Below are 19,990 nucleotides of genomic sequence, written 5' to 3' on the forward strand. Positions count from 1 at the left end.
CAAGTCTTTTTTTGTTAATTATGTTAATTTATGTAACTATTTTGTAAATGGCGATCCCACTTCTTTTTTCCGTCTTTGGAATATTTATCACTAACCTCTCCTCATAGCTCTTGTCCTTCAGTTCTGAGAGCCATTTAGTTGCAGGTCTTAACACCTTTTCAAATTTCTGATGTGCTTCTTGAGATATAGGCACCATGTAACTGCTGCATATTCCATCTGTTGTCTCACAAAAGTCATGAACAGTTTCTTTATTATTCTCCCATCCATGTATTTAAAACCAATTCTAAAATTGGAATGTATAACATACCCTCCTCGCACAATGTTCTTAATGTGATCATCAGGCGACAGTTGGCTATCCAGAACCATTTTTAGATCTCTATCAGAATTCTTTAAAGCTTTTCCACATAATTTGCAGGTTGTGTGGGGCTTATTTCCTATTCTACATTACAAAATGTGGCATTTATTTACATTAAATTCTATTTGTCAAATGTTACTCCATACACACATTTTGTCCAGGTCTTCTTTAAGGCATGATAATCCTTTAAGCTTTTCATCTTTACTAGTAGCTTGGCATCATTATCAAACATGTGAATATAATTCTGTATTCCTTCTGGAAAAATGTTTTTACCCGATTTACCTAAGGGCCACTAACCCTAGTGGCCTCAAAGAGGACAGGAAACCAGCAGCTTGGTGAAGGTCCCCCCCATTTGCCTTTATTTTTTCCAGGTATATCGTGACACTCAGCACAGTTTTGGCAGTTACGGCTTCAGCGGGTAGGCAGTTCCATGGGTTAATAACCCTGTGGGTGAAAAAGCATCTCTGTTCTCAGTCCTACATTGTGGCATGTTGAGCTTTAAATCGTTGCGCCTTGTTTGTGTTACATCTGACCTGAAGAAAATATCCAGACCAACATCCTCTAACTTGTTCAGCATTGTAAGAAGTTTCCACAAGATCTGCCCTGTCATGTCTGGTTTGTAGTAATTACTTAAGTAATTACCTAAGTGTAGTTACAGGATGAGAGCTACGCTCGTGGTGTCCCGTCTTCCCAGCACTCTTAAAATATTTGGAGTAGGATGGGGGGATCGAACCAGCGTCTTGGGTAGCCCGAACACGCGTCTTAACCCCATGATCCACGATATTCCTGTTGTTGTTGTTGTTGGCCCTGTGGCCTTCAAGCTTTCCTGATACGAGAGATGACTTAGCTCTGGAATGACTTTTGTTGCTTGGTGTTACACCTTCTTCAGAGCAGCTATGTCCTCCTGAAAATGCTTTGATACAGTAATCCAAATGTTTATATTGTCAATGAACATTACTGGTGCTAGAACTGAACCATGTGGTACAGTACATTACTAGTAACATTGTTTCAGTCTGATACATTGTCTCCGATTACCATCCTCATTTTTCTGTAAGAAAATTATTCATATATGTCCTTAGTCTCCCTGTCACCCCTCCAGTATGTTGCAGTTTCTAGAACAATATCTTATGTGGGGCTCTGTTGAAGGCCTTTTTTAAGTCCAGATAAATGCAGTCAACCCAACCTTCTCTTTTCTGTAAAATCTCAGTGGCTCAATCATAGAAACTAAGATTTGTTACAAACATCTTACTGTTTGAAAACCTCACTTATTACATCAATTTCTCCCCAGGTGTTCTGTCCATTTGATTTTAACTATTTTTTTATACTTTGACTACAATGCTTGTCACTGATACAGGTCTATAATTAAGAGGATCTTTCCTGCTACCATTTTGCTTTTAATGAATTTATAGAATAGGCCTGGTTCTGTTTTACACTTAACTGCAATTCCTTTCTCAAATGTTCTTTCTGCCTCTCTTCTCGGTGCCATGTAATTTCTTGCTTCTTTGTATTTATGGCATGTTTGAGCATTAGGCCCCTTCCTATACCGATTCCTGTATTGTCTTTGGTTCTGGCCCTCTCACAATTTATGTTGAACCAGTTCTGCTTCTCAGTTCTGCTTCTCAGTTCTGCTTCTCAGTTCTGCATGAGTCTTTGTGCAAACTTTCTTGTGCCTTCTTCATATATCACACACAATACATTATATATCTCACTAATTACCCATGAGAGCTATGCTCGTGGTGTCCCGTCTTCCCAGCACTCTTTGTACAATAGCAACAATACTCCTTGTGGTTTCTTTGATGCCAAGATTCCCTGGTAGGGCTTCGAGTTTTTAGTTTAAGTCACTCAAGCTGGATGGTTTTTTCCAGTGTTCAATAATACCATGATCATCATTTGGGGACCATTTGAAAAATTTCCCTGTGGTTCTTTGAGTACATGTTAGTTCCTATCAAAATGGAAAATAATTAATTACCTTAGGATGCAGTTAAGTGACTAGCTTTCATTTACAGTATTTACTCAAAACTTATTTTATAACAAAATTACTATTTGAAGGAATTTTCCATAAATACACTTTAAATTAGTGAATCAAAGAGGCATTACATAACAAGCCAGCCAGCATTTGTTATATTAGAACATGTATTTACATGCAAAATTATAAAACTAGGCATTTTATAAATAAATGAAATGCATCCTAATTCATCTGCTAAATTGCAAATACTGTAGTCAACATGGTACCTAATTTTGTAGTTTCAAAAGAAACTAAACTGGTGGTTTGTATTTATGAGCACAGTAGCAAAGAAAAACTGTTCACCCATATACAAGAGTTCTTACATTCTTGTAAAGCCACTAATGCGCACAGAATTTCAGGCAGGTCCTTAATCTTAATTTTCCCCGGAATACAACCCACCAAACTGTTTACCAACCAGGTACCCAATCACTGCTGCGTGAACAGAGGCGTACAGTTAAGGACTGGACTCGGCTCAATAACTATCACATGAAAAATAAGATTTCGTAACATGACAAATATGTTGCATAAAGAAAAATCGTGAAACATTCACCAAGATTTGAACATATTTATGTAGCAAGGTCCCAGAGCAAATGTAAACACGCCATGGAAACACTAACTAAAAAAACACATACAAATTCAACTTAATACCTCAAATGAGCAGGAAAATTGAATTAAGTATTCTATTTACACTAAAATCATAAACATACAATATCACAAGTACTTGACACAAGTTGAAAATGCAAATGGTCTAAACTAACTCTTGTAACGAAACATACAGCATCTAAAATGTAGGCAATGACAAAATTAAATGTAAAAAGGCCATACTTTTCATAGAGATCCTTCAAAGAGGTTTTTTCTTCAAGTGTTTCTTCATTGGCTTCATAATATAAGATAAGCCAAGAAGCACGGTAAGGCCACTGCTCGGTGATGTTGATCCATGACGCTAAATGATACCAATTAAAATCTATGTGGAATGCTTTTAATAATCTGTAAACAAAAGAAAAAAGGAAAATTAAGAGTTATACTTAGTGGTTTAATAATTAGCTTAAGTACTAAGATCGATATTCTCATTTATCAATAGATATTATTGATAAATGAGAATTTATAGCGTTTTCATATCTCCGTTACAGTTGGCAATATGAACGTTTTCCGTCCCATTATTCTATTATTGAAAGCGTTTTTGTGTTACTCACTGTAGCACATGTCATGTGTACAGTACAGTACTGTTATTCTTCGTTATTTGAAATTACCTTATGTTGATACTTATTGTACAGAATGTTGAGCATAAAGTATATTTAACTATGAAGTATGGGGATAGCTTAAATTGTTGATGGATTGAAGAGGAAAGTAGCTTGTTAGTTTGTTGGAAAAAGATTTAAATATTTTTAATTAACCCCTGCACTGCACACCCATTTTGGGCAAAAATTTCATGGTGCAGTTGTTAAGGACACTTTTTTTTTAATATATATAAATGTTCAGCTAATGTTAATGTCAAAATGTTTCCAAACTGAATCATTTTCATTTCAAATCACAAAGAGCAATGAAAACATTAAAAACCTTAAAATATGGCTAATTAAAAAAAAAATCACACAACCCTCGGAGCGCCTTATGGTGCTTTGCACAGTGCAGTGGTTAAAATATTAAAATATTTTTAAATTAAAATATTTTTCCAACAAAAAAAATTGTAGGAAAAAAACATACTTATTTGTTCCAAAAAAATGAATTTGTTGGAATTTAATAAAATATTCAAAATATGAATTTTTTGCAATACCACTAGTCTTCGTCAATGTGAATGACACATGGTATTTTGTAAAGTAATTTTTAAGTATTACTGAATAAAACAATTGTAAAGTAGATTTCTAGCATTTGATACCTGTGTTGGTATCCGTTACCTGTGTAAATTGTTTGACTGAGCATGCTCTTATTTCATGATTAGACATTTTTGTAAAGACCAGGTATTTGTTTCTAATTTACTCCATTTACACTGGTAGAGAAATACTCACTGCAATACCACTAGTAAATCGACTTAAGAATGGTCCAGGACGGACCGAAACGTCGTCGTTCCTTCAATTTCTAGTGTGTGGTCTGGTCAAAAATACTCACTGCCCTTAAGTGCGCTTAACTATTTGAACAACACTTTCGTTCACTATCTTGCAACTCTATCATCGTTAACTCTGTAAACGATCATAATGCAAGTCTGTCCCTTCACCCCTGGTCCTATATTTATCTCAACTGGGCTTTTTATGCCATTTTTTATCTTCCACTCACTTTTCCATTATCTATAAATTAAAATTTATTAACATCATTAAGCTTTTGTTCTGTACAATTCTTTAAGTGTTGTTCATCCCATGCACATACTCCACTCGTAAAGATAAAGGCTTGAGGGACTAGGCAGTCATGCATTCCTTTCTTTATAGGAATAATTGTTTAATGTAACCCATCCCTAGTATAAGATATATCTCCCTGACACTACACTCCTTACTCCACTCTAAGTTTGTTATGCCACATATGGCCACAGCCATGTCTCGCTACCTCATTGTCTACCTGACTGCTTGTCTATATGTCGTCCATGCGGTTTTCGTACCCAGGTACTAATTGAGCCATTAAAGCAACACGTATCATGAACTTCCTCTAAGTTTGATTCCTGGGCTGGATGAAACATTCAGGCACTTTCCCCACATCTGATGACTCTGTTCATCTAAAAGTAAATTTTGCCTAGGAGTTAGGCAACTGTTGTGGATTGACCAACCTTAGGAAGGTTGGTCATTGGCCTATGGGAACCTTAATAGACCTAACAAGCTTCCAGCCCCTAACAATGTTTAACCATGTCTATCAAAACATTATCAGCATACAATCATTTCCTGTACTCGTTCAATCACTATCCAGCTATACACTTAGGCCATTACATATTAGCAGATTATAATGCCTTTACATTGCTGAGCAACACAATTGAACCATGTTCAAGTGACTGAAACCAGTATGCTTTAGGCTTTCCATGTTGGACTCTCTTTAGTCCCTATAGGCCAACACCAGGCCTTATGGAGAATGCCACCAACAACTGTTGTCCAACTCCTAAGTACTGCTTGGTGAACAAAAGCATCAGGCTAAGGAAAACCCTGCCTAAATGTCCCTGTCCTGCAGCAGGTAGCAAACCTAGGACCCTTTGGTTGTGACAATTTTAATGAACACTGCACTGTGCAAAATAAGGGCAGAACTATAGCCGTGAAGGGTTGCATGTTTCCCAGCCCACAACTTTACTTAATTATAAAAATTAAATAAATTGGCATGTTCACAGAATATTTATACTGTGAATAAATATTGTCAATATGTGTTCACAGTATATATATATAAACTGATGTTTTCACTGCAATTTTTGAATCAAAATAAGGAAAAAGCTTGTTTTACCATTTGCACAGTATCATAATTTTGGTCAAAAATAGCTATGAATGGAAGTCTGGATGTAAAGATAAGGGACCAGAAAAAATAGTTTTGCCCAAGCAGGATTCTACTTTACATGCAAAGCAATTTCATCCCACAGATACTGTCTCCTGTTGCTAATCCTTGAATAGTGTGCCAGACAGACAGTAATTCAACACTTTTCTGACAATTTTCATTTTTAATCCTTCAAGAAGGATTGACAAAGATATATTATTACAAGAATCTCTCTAGGAAGGAGATTGGGCCTGTTCCATCATCATCAATTCTACCACATCATGTATGCCTATTCAAGAATCAAGAGCAACAACTACTATAGTGCTCTGTAGTCTAGACAGAGCCACCCTACCTATCCCTACTTTTTTTTTTTGTGCACCTTGCATTCCATCTGCCCTAAGCCACTGCTCTTAGTCATTTTACTGTCACATATATACATAAATATATATATGCGAACAAGCCTGAATGGTCCCCAGGACTATATGCGAATGAATTCATTTTCATTTTCATAAATATATATATATATACTGTATATATATATACTGTATATATATATATATACTGAATACAGTATATTGGATAATCTATTTTCTTTTTCTTGTGGCTTTTCACTAATGATATTTGAACATGCCACTTCAATGTCGCTCCATAAAATGTTAAGTTCATTCCGTAAAGCAGAACAAACTCAACTCTTTCCTTTATAAATATTAGTATACCAATTATGTAATTCAAGATACTTTCATCTTGCAACATATTTCTGTACTTTTATTGACAAAGATCCTGAGAATAATTCCCCCCTTTTTTTTTTTATAAGACTGTAAATTTATAATATAATTTTGTTGCAAGCATAGATATATACAAGTATTGTAGGTTTCATTTGTATATAACTGGCAACTCAGCCACAGACGAGTGATCTTATAGGCAGCAAACTTAACCAATACAAATATCCAAGAACTTCCAAGTGGACATACCTTCCAGTGATGTACACAACGTTCATTAATCTTCTCATTGACCGAGGATTTATATCGCTAAAATAATCGTCAGTTAATAAGACCTGAAAAGTAAAATTGTCAGGTATCAAGTTCTGAAAATATAAACTCATCAATTCTTTAGTCTACCGGTAACTATAACCCACATAGTGCAAGATTGTTAAAAGTACATCAAAATATTCTTCAAATATAAATACAGTAATGGGAAACAAAAGATTCCTACTGGACTAATATGGTATTTAATTCAAGGAATGGTTAAACAGAAAATTTCTACCAATATCTAACTGAAATAGTATTAATCATTGGTTTAATATAAAGCAAACAAAGCCGAAAGTCTGCTTACCTTCGTGAGGTCTTGCGCTCCCCCTACTCTGTTAAGATTGGACCCTATGCTGGAGGCAATGGAATCTGAAGGCTTAAGAGTCCTGCGGCTACTTTTACTGTTGTTGCGTCTCAAGTTCTGAGAAGAACTTAGTCCGCTCTCAGAAGACATTCGACGATTAGCAGGGATCTGATAAAATATAAATGGATTCTAAAAGTGAACAACAGTGACACGTGCAGATAAACACACACACACACATTCAGGTACTGAGTACACACACACACACACACACAGCATTTATATATTGATGATAAAGACACAGACAACAAAGACTGTTTATTATTTAAAAAAAAAAAAAAGTCATAAGTAAGAGTATAAAGAGATTGTGTAGAAGTGTGTCAACAGAGCAACTATAATCAGGAGTAAATGACTCAGTCAGCCAAGAACTTAACATCTCACGCACACCAACAGCACACATGCCCTCCTCACCAATTATATGCATCTTTTTAAGCAAGTTTCAAGCATAAATACTGGAATTCAGATAAAATATAAAATGTCTAAAAGGAAACTTTTAAGATAATCAATATATGATGGAGCAAAGCAAATATAAGCTATAGCTCAAAGCAGCAGAGCTGGAAAACTGTTCATTAACTTGTGTGCTTAAAACTGATATGTAGGCAAAATTTATGTAAACAGTAGAGAGAATATGGGTGCAGATTTGTGAAGGTGGTAATACTCATGAATATTCAAGACTTACTAAGCTGACATGACACAATAGTCAAATTAATAACTTAAAATGTGTTATACCCTGTATATTGTTGTGTGTTAATAAATTCCATCTTGCCCAACTACCCCATTAGCTACGGGACAAAGACTACTGTTGGATGCTCTTTCATTACCTGTTATTTCATTTTAAAGCACCAGCACAGAAATTAACGAGAGGAACTACATGAAATTAACGAGAGGAACTACATGAAATTAACGAGAGGAACTACATGGAGAACTTCCACCAACATAGCTGTTAATAATGAAAGCTACATGACAAAGCTGTTAGAGACAGGACAGGAAGACTGTTAGAATTATGGCAAAATTAATGAATTTCAAGAAAATGGTTTCCATGTAATGCATTTGTAGCGCATCAACACTAAGCAATGTACTCAAAACATATTTAAACAAGATAAACACTTGTATTTACATTAGAAGACAAGCTTTGTGTTCTTGCAAGAGAAAATACAATAATAAAATTTTATTATAAATATTATTTATATTTTTTATATTATATTTATATTATATTTATATTATTATATTATTATATTATTATTTAAATATTATTATATATTTTATTATTTATAAATAATAAAATATTAAAAGAGCAAAAGATTGACAATACTTTGAGTGCATTGAACAACTGAATAATTAACTAAAGTGTGGAAATGCAATGTTTGAAATGCATTACAATATAGCACAAATATTTGTTTATGTAGTAAAGACATACAAGTAAACAAAGCACATTAACAAAACGTAACTAATTTTGATTTTTAAAAGATGGGAGAGAGAGATACAAGAAACCAGTCCAAGATGGGACAGAGGAGAGGGACACAGGAACAGGCAGGGGATAAGAGGATACTTACATGCAAACTGAATCCGCTTTCAGATGATAGACACTGTTTTAATGGTATCTGAAGGGATTAAGGGGTTTAAACAAACTCATAACTTAGGAGAACAAAACACGGGAATTTACATAAACCAATGGAATTTACATAAAAGAAAATGAAATATATATATATGTATGAAGGCAAGGAATTTATACAAAATGAAAGGCATTTACATAAAACAAACTGATAAAAGAAAGTATGATGCAGTATTCCTTTAGGAAGCAGAAAATGAGGTAATAGCTTGTCTAAATTTGTCTATTGTATGCCTGGTTGATCAGTCCAGCAACCAGGAGGCCTGGTCGATGACCGGGCCGCAGGGACACTAAGCCCCGGAAGCACCTCAAGGTAACCTCAAGGTATGCTTTATTAAGTTCATATATTTTGTCAGCAGTCATTCTTGAAGACATGGATTATTGAATATGATCTAAAGGGTTTGATCAATGATTGTAGCATCAATCGTCTATATTTCTTATTATGTTCTTTACTTGGGAAGGATTAAAAATTATCTCTACCAAGTTCCCCAATTTTATTGGGCTCGGTGAGTGTTGCTAAATTCACTTTGCTGAAGCACTTTTTTTTTTTTAACATCTTCAGAGGCAGAGGAAAGGTGAATATAATGTTTAATATGTAGTGTTCCACTATATCTAATCAACTAGTGTCATTGTACAACCCGTTCTCGCAAATTTAACAAGTCAATATTGACTTATTAAATATGTGCATAGGTGACATACTTAACATAATAGATACCCTTAAAAAGATTCATAGAAAACACCGACCTTACCTAACCTTGTTAGTATCTTAAGATAAGCATCTTATTGCTTCGTAATTACAATTATTACCTAACCTATACTAGGTATAGGTTAAGTAATAATTGTAATTACGAAGCAATAAGATGCTTATCTTAAGATACTAACAAGGTTAGGTAAGGTCGGTGTTTTCTATGAATCTTTTTAAGGGTATCTATTATGTTTAGTGTATCACCTATGCACGTAGTTAATAAGCCAATATTGACTTTACGAATTTGCGAGAAAGGGTTGCATTGTATCTCTCAATTATTTCAGTGTTGCTGGTCAGGATACGTCTGGTGGTGGTCTGTGTGTGTGTAGAAAATCAGTGATCCTTCATTAGATCACATTTGAGCACTGTCACATCATCAAATCAAATGGTAATGCTAGCTTGAAAAAAATACTCAATAGATGCATGGGATAAAGGTGTTGATAAAAAATTTAATCCTGCAAGTGCTAGCCCAAAATAATTTTTCTTTATAAGTTAAATGTGTACATACTTTTCAGGTGTAATTTTGATGAATGGAAAGATCAATCAAATGTAACAATGGTGTCACATATAAACACCAAATATGTATAATAATACTTAAAGTTACCCAGGATGTTTTTGGAGTAATTTTTACCCAATTTACCCAAAGTGTAATTACTGAGATAAGCTACAGGATGAGAGCTACACTCATTGTGTCCCGTCTTCCCAGCATTATAACGCTTTGAAATTACTGATGGTTTTGGCATCCACCACCATCTTGCTTAGCATGTTCCAACTGTCTACCATTGTTTGCTCAAGTGAATTTTCTTACATTTCTTTGGCAGCTTTGTTAATTTATATCTATGACCTCTTGCTTTTGAAGTTCCAGGTCTCAGGAATTCTTCCCTATCAATTATTTTTAGATTCCCGTTACTATTTTGTACATAGTGATCATATCGCCTATTTTTTCTTCTGTCTTTGAGTAATGTGTTAATCCATGTGAAACATTTATCAGTTGCTACTATGCTGTCATAATATATCACCTACTGTACTGTACCTATAAATCTGCTTCATAAAGAACATATACTGTACAAAACTACTCAAACATACCCATATAGCATGGAAACTAAGAAATTTAAGCACTAATAAAATAGCCTACAGTGCAATCAAGAAATGATTGACAGGCATGATGGGTATACTATACAAAAGAAATGAAAATGATAAGAGACATAATTACAACTACCACAAATGCACTGACACACACACACACAATACAAATGCACATTCTAGAAAGGGGTCGGTAAGAACACTGAACTTGTAGATATACCTGAACAAACTTTCTAGGACTATCGATAACAGATCACTCAAGTACAGTACGTAATGTTCACAAGAATGATTAAATAAAATCTGTTGTATAAGGGGGGTTTATTTGTTATTTCAAAGGTTCCATAAAATACAGACCTCTTCCTTGTTAGCCACACATTTGAAACTCAAATAGTCAATAAAAAAAGGTTTCAAGTTAGTACAATATTTTAAACAGCAGCTTCCTGAGCATTATCTTCAGTCGCTCCCTATGACAAGATCCGACTGGGACCAAAAGAACAGGATATATACAGTCATTGGTGCAGCATCGCACTGCACCAACACTAACAGTGCTAGAAAGCACTGGAGAGCATTCATTCCAGCAAGACCAAACACACCTCATTACCACATTTCCCCCCCCAAGGAACCGAGGAACAATTTCTGGCCTCCAACCCAACTCTCATATGTGACTTGACAGACTAAACTATTACGATCCACTGCTAAAGAAAATACTGCAGGTGCTTAAGAAACAAAAGTGCCACTATGGGAGGTAGAGACCTAGAAATGGTACATAGTAATGAGAATCAATAAAACTTATAGGGAAGAATTCCCGAGACCTGGAACTTCAAGAACAAGAGGTCATAGATTTAAACTAAACAAAGCTGTCAAAGAAATACAAGAAAATTCACTTTTGCAAACAGAGTGGTCAATAGTTGGAACAAGTTAGTTGAGAAAGTGGTGGAGGGCAAAATCTTCGGTAGTTTCAAAGTGTTACAAGGCAGAATGCTGGGAAGACAGGACACCATTATATGGATGGTGAAATACTAAAGAAACTGTTCATTACTTTTGTGAGACCAAAACTGGAATATGTAGCAGTTGCATGGTGCCCAAATCCCAAGCAGCATGTAAATAAATTGGAAAAGGTGCAACGGCATGCTACAAAATGGTTTCCGGAACTGATAAACACGAGTTACCAGGAGAGAATGGAGGCGTTAAACATGCCAAAACTAGAAGATACAAGAAAAAGAGGAGACATGATCAACACTAGTAAATACTAACAAATCGACCAAACTGACAAAGGGGAATTCCTGAAACCAGCAATTTCACGAACGAGAAGACACAGATTCAAGCTAAGGAAACCAAGGTGCCGAAAAAACACTAGAAAGTTTTCCTTTGCAAAGAGTGGTAGACGGTTGAAACAAGCTAAGCGAGACGGTGGTGGAGACCAAAATTGCAGTAGTTTCAAAACACTATGTGACAAAAGCATTCTGGGAAGACAGGACACTACAAGCGTAGCTCTCTTCCTGTAACTACACTTAGGTAATCACTGTTCATCTGGCAAGTGAAATGGACAAAAATGTCCACCTCAGCTTTAAAAATAGGGAATACCAAAGGGACTTCACATATCCCAGGAACAGAGTGCTAGAGACAAAGCTTATAATTTTACAGCAGCCTGAAAGTCGCTTGTCTACTAGGAAGTAGAAACAAGGTCAACAAAGCAATACAGGCAAGCCAGAGGGGAAAAATTACCCTGTACCCAACAGGGAAAATGCTGGAGGCAAGAGAAATGTCTACCACAATCAAATTATTCTGCAAGGCATTCCTCACTATAAACCAGGCTGAGTTATGCCAATCTCCATAATGGGTTACTATACAATTCCAATAGAACCAGAACTTGAATAGAACTTGAATCCATAATGACACATGAAAAGAAAAGAGTGGCTGTCAAAGCTTTCAACAAGTAGCTACAGCTAATTAATCGCTGCTGAACAGACTCGCCAGCTATGCCCTCCTCGCCAGCCCTCTGTAGCAACCAGGGGCCAGATTCACGAAAGCACTTACGCAAGCACTTACGAACGTGTACATCTTTCCTCAATCTTTAACGGCTTTGGTTACATTTATTAAACAGTTTACAAGCATGAAAACTTCCCATTCAACTGTTGATATTGTTATAAACAGCCTCCTGGTGCTTCGGAGCTCATTAACTGTTTAATAATTGTAAACAAAGCCGCCAAAGATTGAGAAAAGATGCACAGGTTTGTAAGTGCTTGCGTAACTGCTTCTTGAATCTGGCCCCAGACTGAAAATAGATCAGCATAAACCTGCAAGGCAATCCAGCACACTATTATTATTATCAAATGGTTAACCCAACAATGAAAGGCAAACTAAGCCCATTACCCCAAAAGAAATCCAAGAAATAGTGATACGAGCCTCAGCCAATGGAGCAGCTTGGGAGGATAAACAGTGTCTCTGCACAAAGGTTTATGATCAAAGGATATAACCAAAGCTCCCATACGTGTCATAATAATTCAGGATATTGACTACCTTTTTACCTAGTCAGGATACCTAGTCAGGATATTTACTAGGGAGCCGGTCGGCCGAGCGGACAGCACACTGGACTTGTGATCCTGGGTTCAATCCCAGGCGCCGGCGAGAAACCATGGGCAGAGTTTCTTTCACCCTATGCCCTTGTTACCTAGCAGTAAAATAGGTACCTGGGTGTTAGTCAGCTGTCACGGGCTGCTTCCTGGGGGTGGAGGCCTGGTCGAGGACCGGGCCGCAGGGACACTAAAGCCCCGAAATCATCTTATCTCAAGATAACCTTTGTCAATGCTCTACCATGAGTGAATGATACAAAAAACTAAGTCCAACTATGGTTTGTACCCTACTGCCAAACCCGAAGAAAGCTGCACAATAGTACAATTCAAGGAGTGCACAATTCACCTGAATGCTGCACTTGTGAAAGTATTATCTTAAGTGCTCTGCACAAAAATTAAATTTAACGGATGTTACAACTTTAATCCAGTTCCTGGCTAGCTGAAAATCTTCACACAAGCTCAGTCAGGAGGAGTGAAACTGAATCGGACAAAGGATAACATTATTTAGTATTCGTTGCTACCTAGTAGCATTCAATAGTGGCTTATTAAGGATTTGGGGTATTGGTAGTTATCAGAACACAACTTGGCAATCCTGTTTGATAAAAGTCTTGGAGGGGTTTTAAGCCCTTAAGAGATTTTGCTATGAAGGGTCTCAGTGCAATGTTTCCCTGCCCTGCCATTGTGAATCTGTCCTTTAGTCGGTCGGCCGAGCGGACAGCACGCTGGACTTGTGATCCTGTGGTCCTGGGTTCGATCCCAGGCGCCGGCGAGAAACAATGAGCAGAGTTTCTTTCACCCTATGCCCCTGTTACCTAGCAGTAAAATAGGTACCTGGGTGTTAGTCAGCTGTCACGGGCTGCTTCCTGGGGGTGGAGGCCTGGTCGAGGACCGGGCCGTGGGGACACTAAAAAGCCCCAAAATCATCAAGATAACCTCAAGATAGACCCAGTCACATTTTACCATAGGGAGCATCAGATAGGATCAGCTTAGAAAGACCGTCTTAAACCAAGATATGAGTCCAGTGTGGGCCAACACAGCACATTCACCCTCCTCATTACAAATAATCATTAAAAGTTTAGAAAGTATTAATACAATGATTTATAGCATGTCAACAGCAACTATGTTGCCTTTGAAGAATTAATCATGCATTTTTTTTTCACCTTTCTTCCAGTTATTTATTTTCATGTCTTTTTTATCCCATGTACTTTATATAGCAGCTATTAAAATGTGGCATTGCACCACAGTCCACATTTTTGTAATGTAAGGATGCAGAATAAAATTTGCGGCTTAATTTCTTATGCAACCACTAAATAAAGTGGTCCCTCGTGCAGGCTTGTTAATCTCACTCATACCCGAGCTCTCCAAGCACCCATGACGTCTCTTTCCAATACAGTACAGTTCCTCTTCATATTACAGGACTGCTACTTTCATTTAACCAACATGGTTAACACTGATTTTGAATACTTACAAACTTAACCTCTTACTCAAACACTCAAACTACCATTACTCTCATAGTAATCTTTGACATCTTTTACGCAACTATACATTATCCTTTCATACACTGAACAGAAATAAGTCTTCAAATAAACTATCCATTATCGCTGCTTTATTGATGTGCTCTCAGTTGCTGAACCTTCAGCCTTAGGTATAACTACAGTAAACTAAACAATAGCAAGAGCTACAGTCACAGTTGCTAAACCTTCAGCCTTAGGTATAACTACAGTAAACTAAACAATAGCAAGAGCTACAATCACAGTTGCTAAACCTTCAGCCTTAGGTATAACTACAGTAAACTAAACAATAGCAAGAGCTACAATCACAGTTGCTAAACCTTCAGCCTTAGGTATAACTACAGTAAACTAAACAATAGCAAGAGCTACAGTCACAGTTGCTAAACCTTCAGCCTTAGGTATAACTACAGTAAACTAAACAATAGCAAGAGCTACAGTCAATCATACTAAACACATTCAGTGCAGCTACTATTGTACTCTAATTGTTATTGACATAACCTGTATAGATATACCAGACATGACTTACATGACTGATGCCACCCATGGCTGAAGTGGTAGCAATGCTGACTGAATCCGTCTCCACCTCCAGCCACGTGTTCTGTAACCGCCCTCTCATTCGTTCTGCCGCCTGTAATCAACACAAGTACTGTATAATTTAAAGAGTTACAAACTGTAATTAATCCATAAACTTAATTTCTATTTTTTGATAAATGCCTAAAATATTACTGATTAAAACATTACCCTTTTATATGGCAAGTAGTAAATTATGACAGCAATTATTGCATAACAAATGAGCAGTGATGAAGTATTTTTTTTTTACAATTTTAACGGCACACAGTTCTTTGAATGGCAAGTTTATAATTGTTGATTTCTTGTACAAAATTTGAAAAATTCTGCATTAGGCAAACAGTATCAACAAAAAAATTACACATATTATGAATCTAAATCCTTGGCTATAGATACATATTTGACCACTGATTTTACTGGATAATTTTAATAATTTACATAATACTGTACAATTGTGACTATGGAAAGTGAATATTGAATAGTAGTTAACTGAATATTGTTAGCAGCCTGGAAGATTGTCAATACATTTTATTTCTATTTTCACATACAGTATACTCTTCAATCCGTCCTTGTGGAAAATATGATATAAATTATGAAGTTAATGGTATTAAAAGTGCAACATTATTTAAGACTAGCAATTTTTTAGCATGCCATTTAAAAACCATCCTTTCATGAGAAAGGAAGTTTTTAAATGTTTTGTAATTTTTGCAAATAATTTTTTATAGTTTCTGTAATATACCCCATATATAAAATGTATTACAAAAACTAAATTACAAGATCACATACCTGTTGAGCTTGCTTCACTTTACGAAGTCCTGAATTTTGAAGATAAAAGGGCAAGTGGACAATATTTCTTAGGTAGTCATGACCACTTATGGACGACTCGCTGAATACCCGATGAACGTGAAGCTCTATAGCCTAGTAAAGGAGAGGAACATCTTCACTGTCAACCAGAACTCTGCTTGGTACAAACACAGGCCAGAGTCACTGTCGCCAAAACGAAACTAATGCTCAGTAAACACATCTAAATCGGAGTTAAGGCATCAAACTGGAGAATAAGTCCCACCTGATATACTATACTATTACGTTTACTTCTGAAATGCATCTGTAAGGTCCTTAGGTAATTTATTATAGCTTACTGATGAATGATTAAAGTCAATTAGAAAAGAAAACGTGCTCATCCAAAATTCGGCCCATTGTTACACAAAAGTAGGCGAGAGAAAAGTTCACAGTTCCTGATTAATTTAGGCAGCGGGTGAAATACACTCCTGAAAGAATAGATGCCTTAACATATCTGCACTTTCCCAACTCTGTTCATGAAAAGGTTAATCTTATAATTACTTTTATTTTAATATTCTTATTAGGAATATTAAACTTGGTGTTCTCCAGTAATATTTGTTCTAATTTTAACCTAGACTTTAAAATATGGAAAAGTAATGAGTGCAATAAGAATGACTGCACCATTTAAGCACTTTACATTAATTCTTAGTATTGGTTATTAATTATTGGTTAACAAATATGAAGCAGAAAGATAAGTACAATACTGTACAGACTTAATGTGGTGAATTAATGCACAGTGAGCAAGGATGCCAGGACTGCACAAATGTAACACGATTTATATTGAAATTTTCATTGATTAAACAAAGATATGAAATAAGCAAGAGAAGACATGCATATATACTGTATATATATATATATATATATATATACACACACACACATTAACAATGTTAACCTCATTTAACCAGACCTAGCTAACCGAATATAGTATATAGTAACGGAAAAAAATGTATTATTACAAAGTACTAAAGTCGTACAAAAGACAATCAAGCAGAAGGAAATACTGTACAGCAGTTAAAATAAAAAAATACAAGTTTTACGAACAAAAAATTTGGATTAGCTGAGAGAGAGAGAGAGAGAGAGAGAGAGAGAAAGAAAGAAGGTTGAGAGAGAAAGAGAGAGAGAGAAAGGGAAAGAGAAAAGAAAAAGAGTGAGAGCAAGAAAGAGAGAGACAAACTCCTTACAATTTTCAAGGTCAATACAGCCACATCATGCACAACAATCATATTTGACAACACAGAGGCTAAATTATAATTTGAATAAAAGTAATTTTCTAATGGAATGCCACGTATTAATTTGAATTGATCATAGTGCAGCAGTTCACATTAATCATACTGTATTTAACAATTTAAAACATTAGCATTTAAATGTTTACGAGAAACATTTTCAGCTTACTAAATTACCTGCCGGTACTAAATAGTGCAATAACTATCTAATGTCTGGTATGTTGTACAAACATTTACATTTTCTTCATTGAATAACAATTTTAACTACATTAAATTACCAGGTACTGTATATACAAAACTACTGTATTTGCCTTATTAATCTTAACTTGAATAACTTAATTGGTTGAGCTTCAATTAATTTCACATGGTTTCCTCAATTACTAGAAACAATCGATTCTAATTAAATGTTAAATTTAGCCTTTGTATTGCAACAAAGTCTACATTGTAATCATTCCCAATAAAGTTACAAAGAACTATAGACTAAAAGTCTACTACAGCACTGTACAGGTACACGAACATTCCTGCCAGATGCACAGGTCCCCGCCACTGTCTACACAACAAGGGTAAGGTCTGCCACTAACATATATATATATACAATGTGTGCGATATCTCTGTACCTTCTGCTGTCTCGAGGCTACCACAGCCTACAGGCAGCAGCATTAATAAATAGGCTTTGCATTAGGTCTCAAGAGAATATTAATCTTATTAAAGAGCTCCTAGCTTATTAGAATTTTGAAGATGGTATTAAAAAAAAAAAAAGGGTCGAATCCCACCCAACTCCCTCCCCAACATGCACACAGTATATAAACATTTCACTCCATTTATTTGCAACCCTCCTGTTAACTACACACAGCTCCAATATCTTTAGAAGGGCCTAAACTTTGTTGGCCAGTACTATTTTGCCCCACACACTAGTCAACATACTAATGTATTAATTGGGACAAGTCCCGAAAAACACATTCATTGCACGTAGATCAAACTGAGGATGTACGGATATATTCTAAGTCATGTTACATGCATTTTATCTTCTTTTGCACTCCTTAATTGAGAGGATTATACAGTATATCAATGTGAGATAAACATTTCAAAGACTGGTATTGTGATCCAGTTGCATAAAAACAATGACAAATGGAAAGTCATTAATTAAAGCCACTCAATGAAATAATTACAAAATACACACAGATGTATTGATATCACGGAATATTACTAAAAACTCGTCATTTATAGTACCATTGTATTAATTACAAAATATCAAGACTTCCAACAGCTGAAAACAACATTAATTTGAAAATCTTGATATGAAACCTGAATTTGACAAAATACTGTAGCTTGAGACATTAAGAAATTGGAGGCATATAATATATAAACATTACAGGTACTCACTTTAGTTATGATGTGAGGATCAATGGCAAGAAGAATGATGAAGGGTGCAGAAGAATCTGTAAAGAGTGTGTGGACAGCATCAAGGACCGAGAGCACCTTCTCCTGCTCACAGCTGTCCAAGCCATCCACAACGACCACGAGACGTGTTTGCTGGGCAGTGAAGGCATCCAGGCACTTTACCTATTATGCCACAAAGTTGAATACAACAAGTTAATATTCTATACATTTGGGAAACGTAATGGGGCAATCTGATAATAAAAAATAAAGCTCATTATTAGTTAAAAATAAAACTGATCCATTAAAGTTTTTATACATAAAAAATTTAAGCCAGAAAACCACGTCTTGCAGAGATCTTTCGTGCTTAGGAAAACACTGATGTATTAGTATAAATAATGATATAAATTTGTTAAATGAAATGAAACAAGATTATTTCAAGGCCTGGACCACACACAAAGATCATTAAAAAACAGCTTTCATTATTTTTTGCCCTTAACATTAGCATGAGCAGATATGAACAAAATTTATAATTTAAAAACTATGCTTCATTATTCAAGAAAGACAACATGGGAACTTTAAACTGATATAAAAGATACGATTGGATACTCTCCTTAATATATTAAGTGTGTACCGTTAAATTTGAGCAGGGAAGGAAATGCAAGTCTCGAGAGCAAAACAGTCTCACCTGTTTAGATGCCAGATATCTATTATTTATGGTACAGTACTTATAATACAAACTATCATCTTCACACCATATTATGAGCCTAACCTAGGTAGTAATTTATCCTACTTAACACCTTATATCCTAACAGGTACCATTACAAAACAAGAAAGGTCGACAACATGCACATTACAGCCACTGGTTTTCGGCAAAGTTTGCCAACAAGTATTCTGGTGAATAACATTTATCATTTACTTACCATTTCCACCATGAGATTAACTTCATTCTTGAGCGTGTGTAAATAACCTTCAGCTTTAATTGTGTCAAGCTTAGCTACAGCACGGAGGAGATGGCGGCGGTGAGAGAATATGAGCGAGCCAACCATACGTGCCAAGGTGTGTAAGTTAGCCACCACTACAACGGCTACTAATACACCCAAAGTGATCAGTAATGGATTCATTAACGCTCCATGGTATGGCCTTCTGGAGGAAGGACAATTATGTTGTTAATATACATTACTGCAATACATAACCATCAGAAAATATGCTTTTCTTTGTTTAAACATAATGTGGATTGTGCTTTAAAAGAAAACTAGGCATTAAAAAGAAAAAAAG

The 19,990-nt window shown here is 35.7% G+C and overlaps 1 protein-coding gene across 9 annotated transcripts in view; it reads right to left on the reverse strand.

Annotated features, from left to right (window-relative positions):
• Positions 1–19,990, reverse strand: part of LOC123768916 (Ankyrin repeat-rich membrane spanning) — an 866,672-nt gene that overhangs the window by 87,094 nt on the left and 759,588 nt on the right. For all 9 annotated transcript variants that reach the window (XM_069309136.1, XM_069309137.1, XM_069309135.1 and 6 more), the window contains 8 exons: positions 19,636–19,858; positions 18,719–18,898; positions 16,056–16,187; positions 15,229–15,330; positions 8,735–8,782; positions 7,125–7,292; positions 6,764–6,846; positions 3,186–3,347 (listed from right to left, as the gene is read on the reverse strand). In XM_069309136.1, coding sequence (XP_069165237.1) covers positions 3,186–3,347; positions 6,764–6,846; positions 7,125–7,292; positions 8,735–8,782; positions 15,229–15,330; positions 16,056–16,187; positions 18,719–18,898; positions 19,636–19,858 — 1,098 coding nt within the window. The remainder of the gene's footprint in view (positions 1–3,185; positions 3,348–6,763; positions 6,847–7,124; positions 7,293–8,734; positions 8,783–15,228; positions 15,331–16,055; positions 16,188–18,718; positions 18,899–19,635; positions 19,859–19,990) is intronic.

Source organism: Procambarus clarkii, chromosome 64 (assembly GCF_040958095.1).
Source record: "Procambarus clarkii isolate CNS0578487 chromosome 64, FALCON_Pclarkii_2.0, whole genome shotgun sequence".
Classification (NCBI taxonomy): Eukaryota; Metazoa; Arthropoda; class Malacostraca; order Decapoda; family Cambaridae; genus Procambarus; species Procambarus clarkii.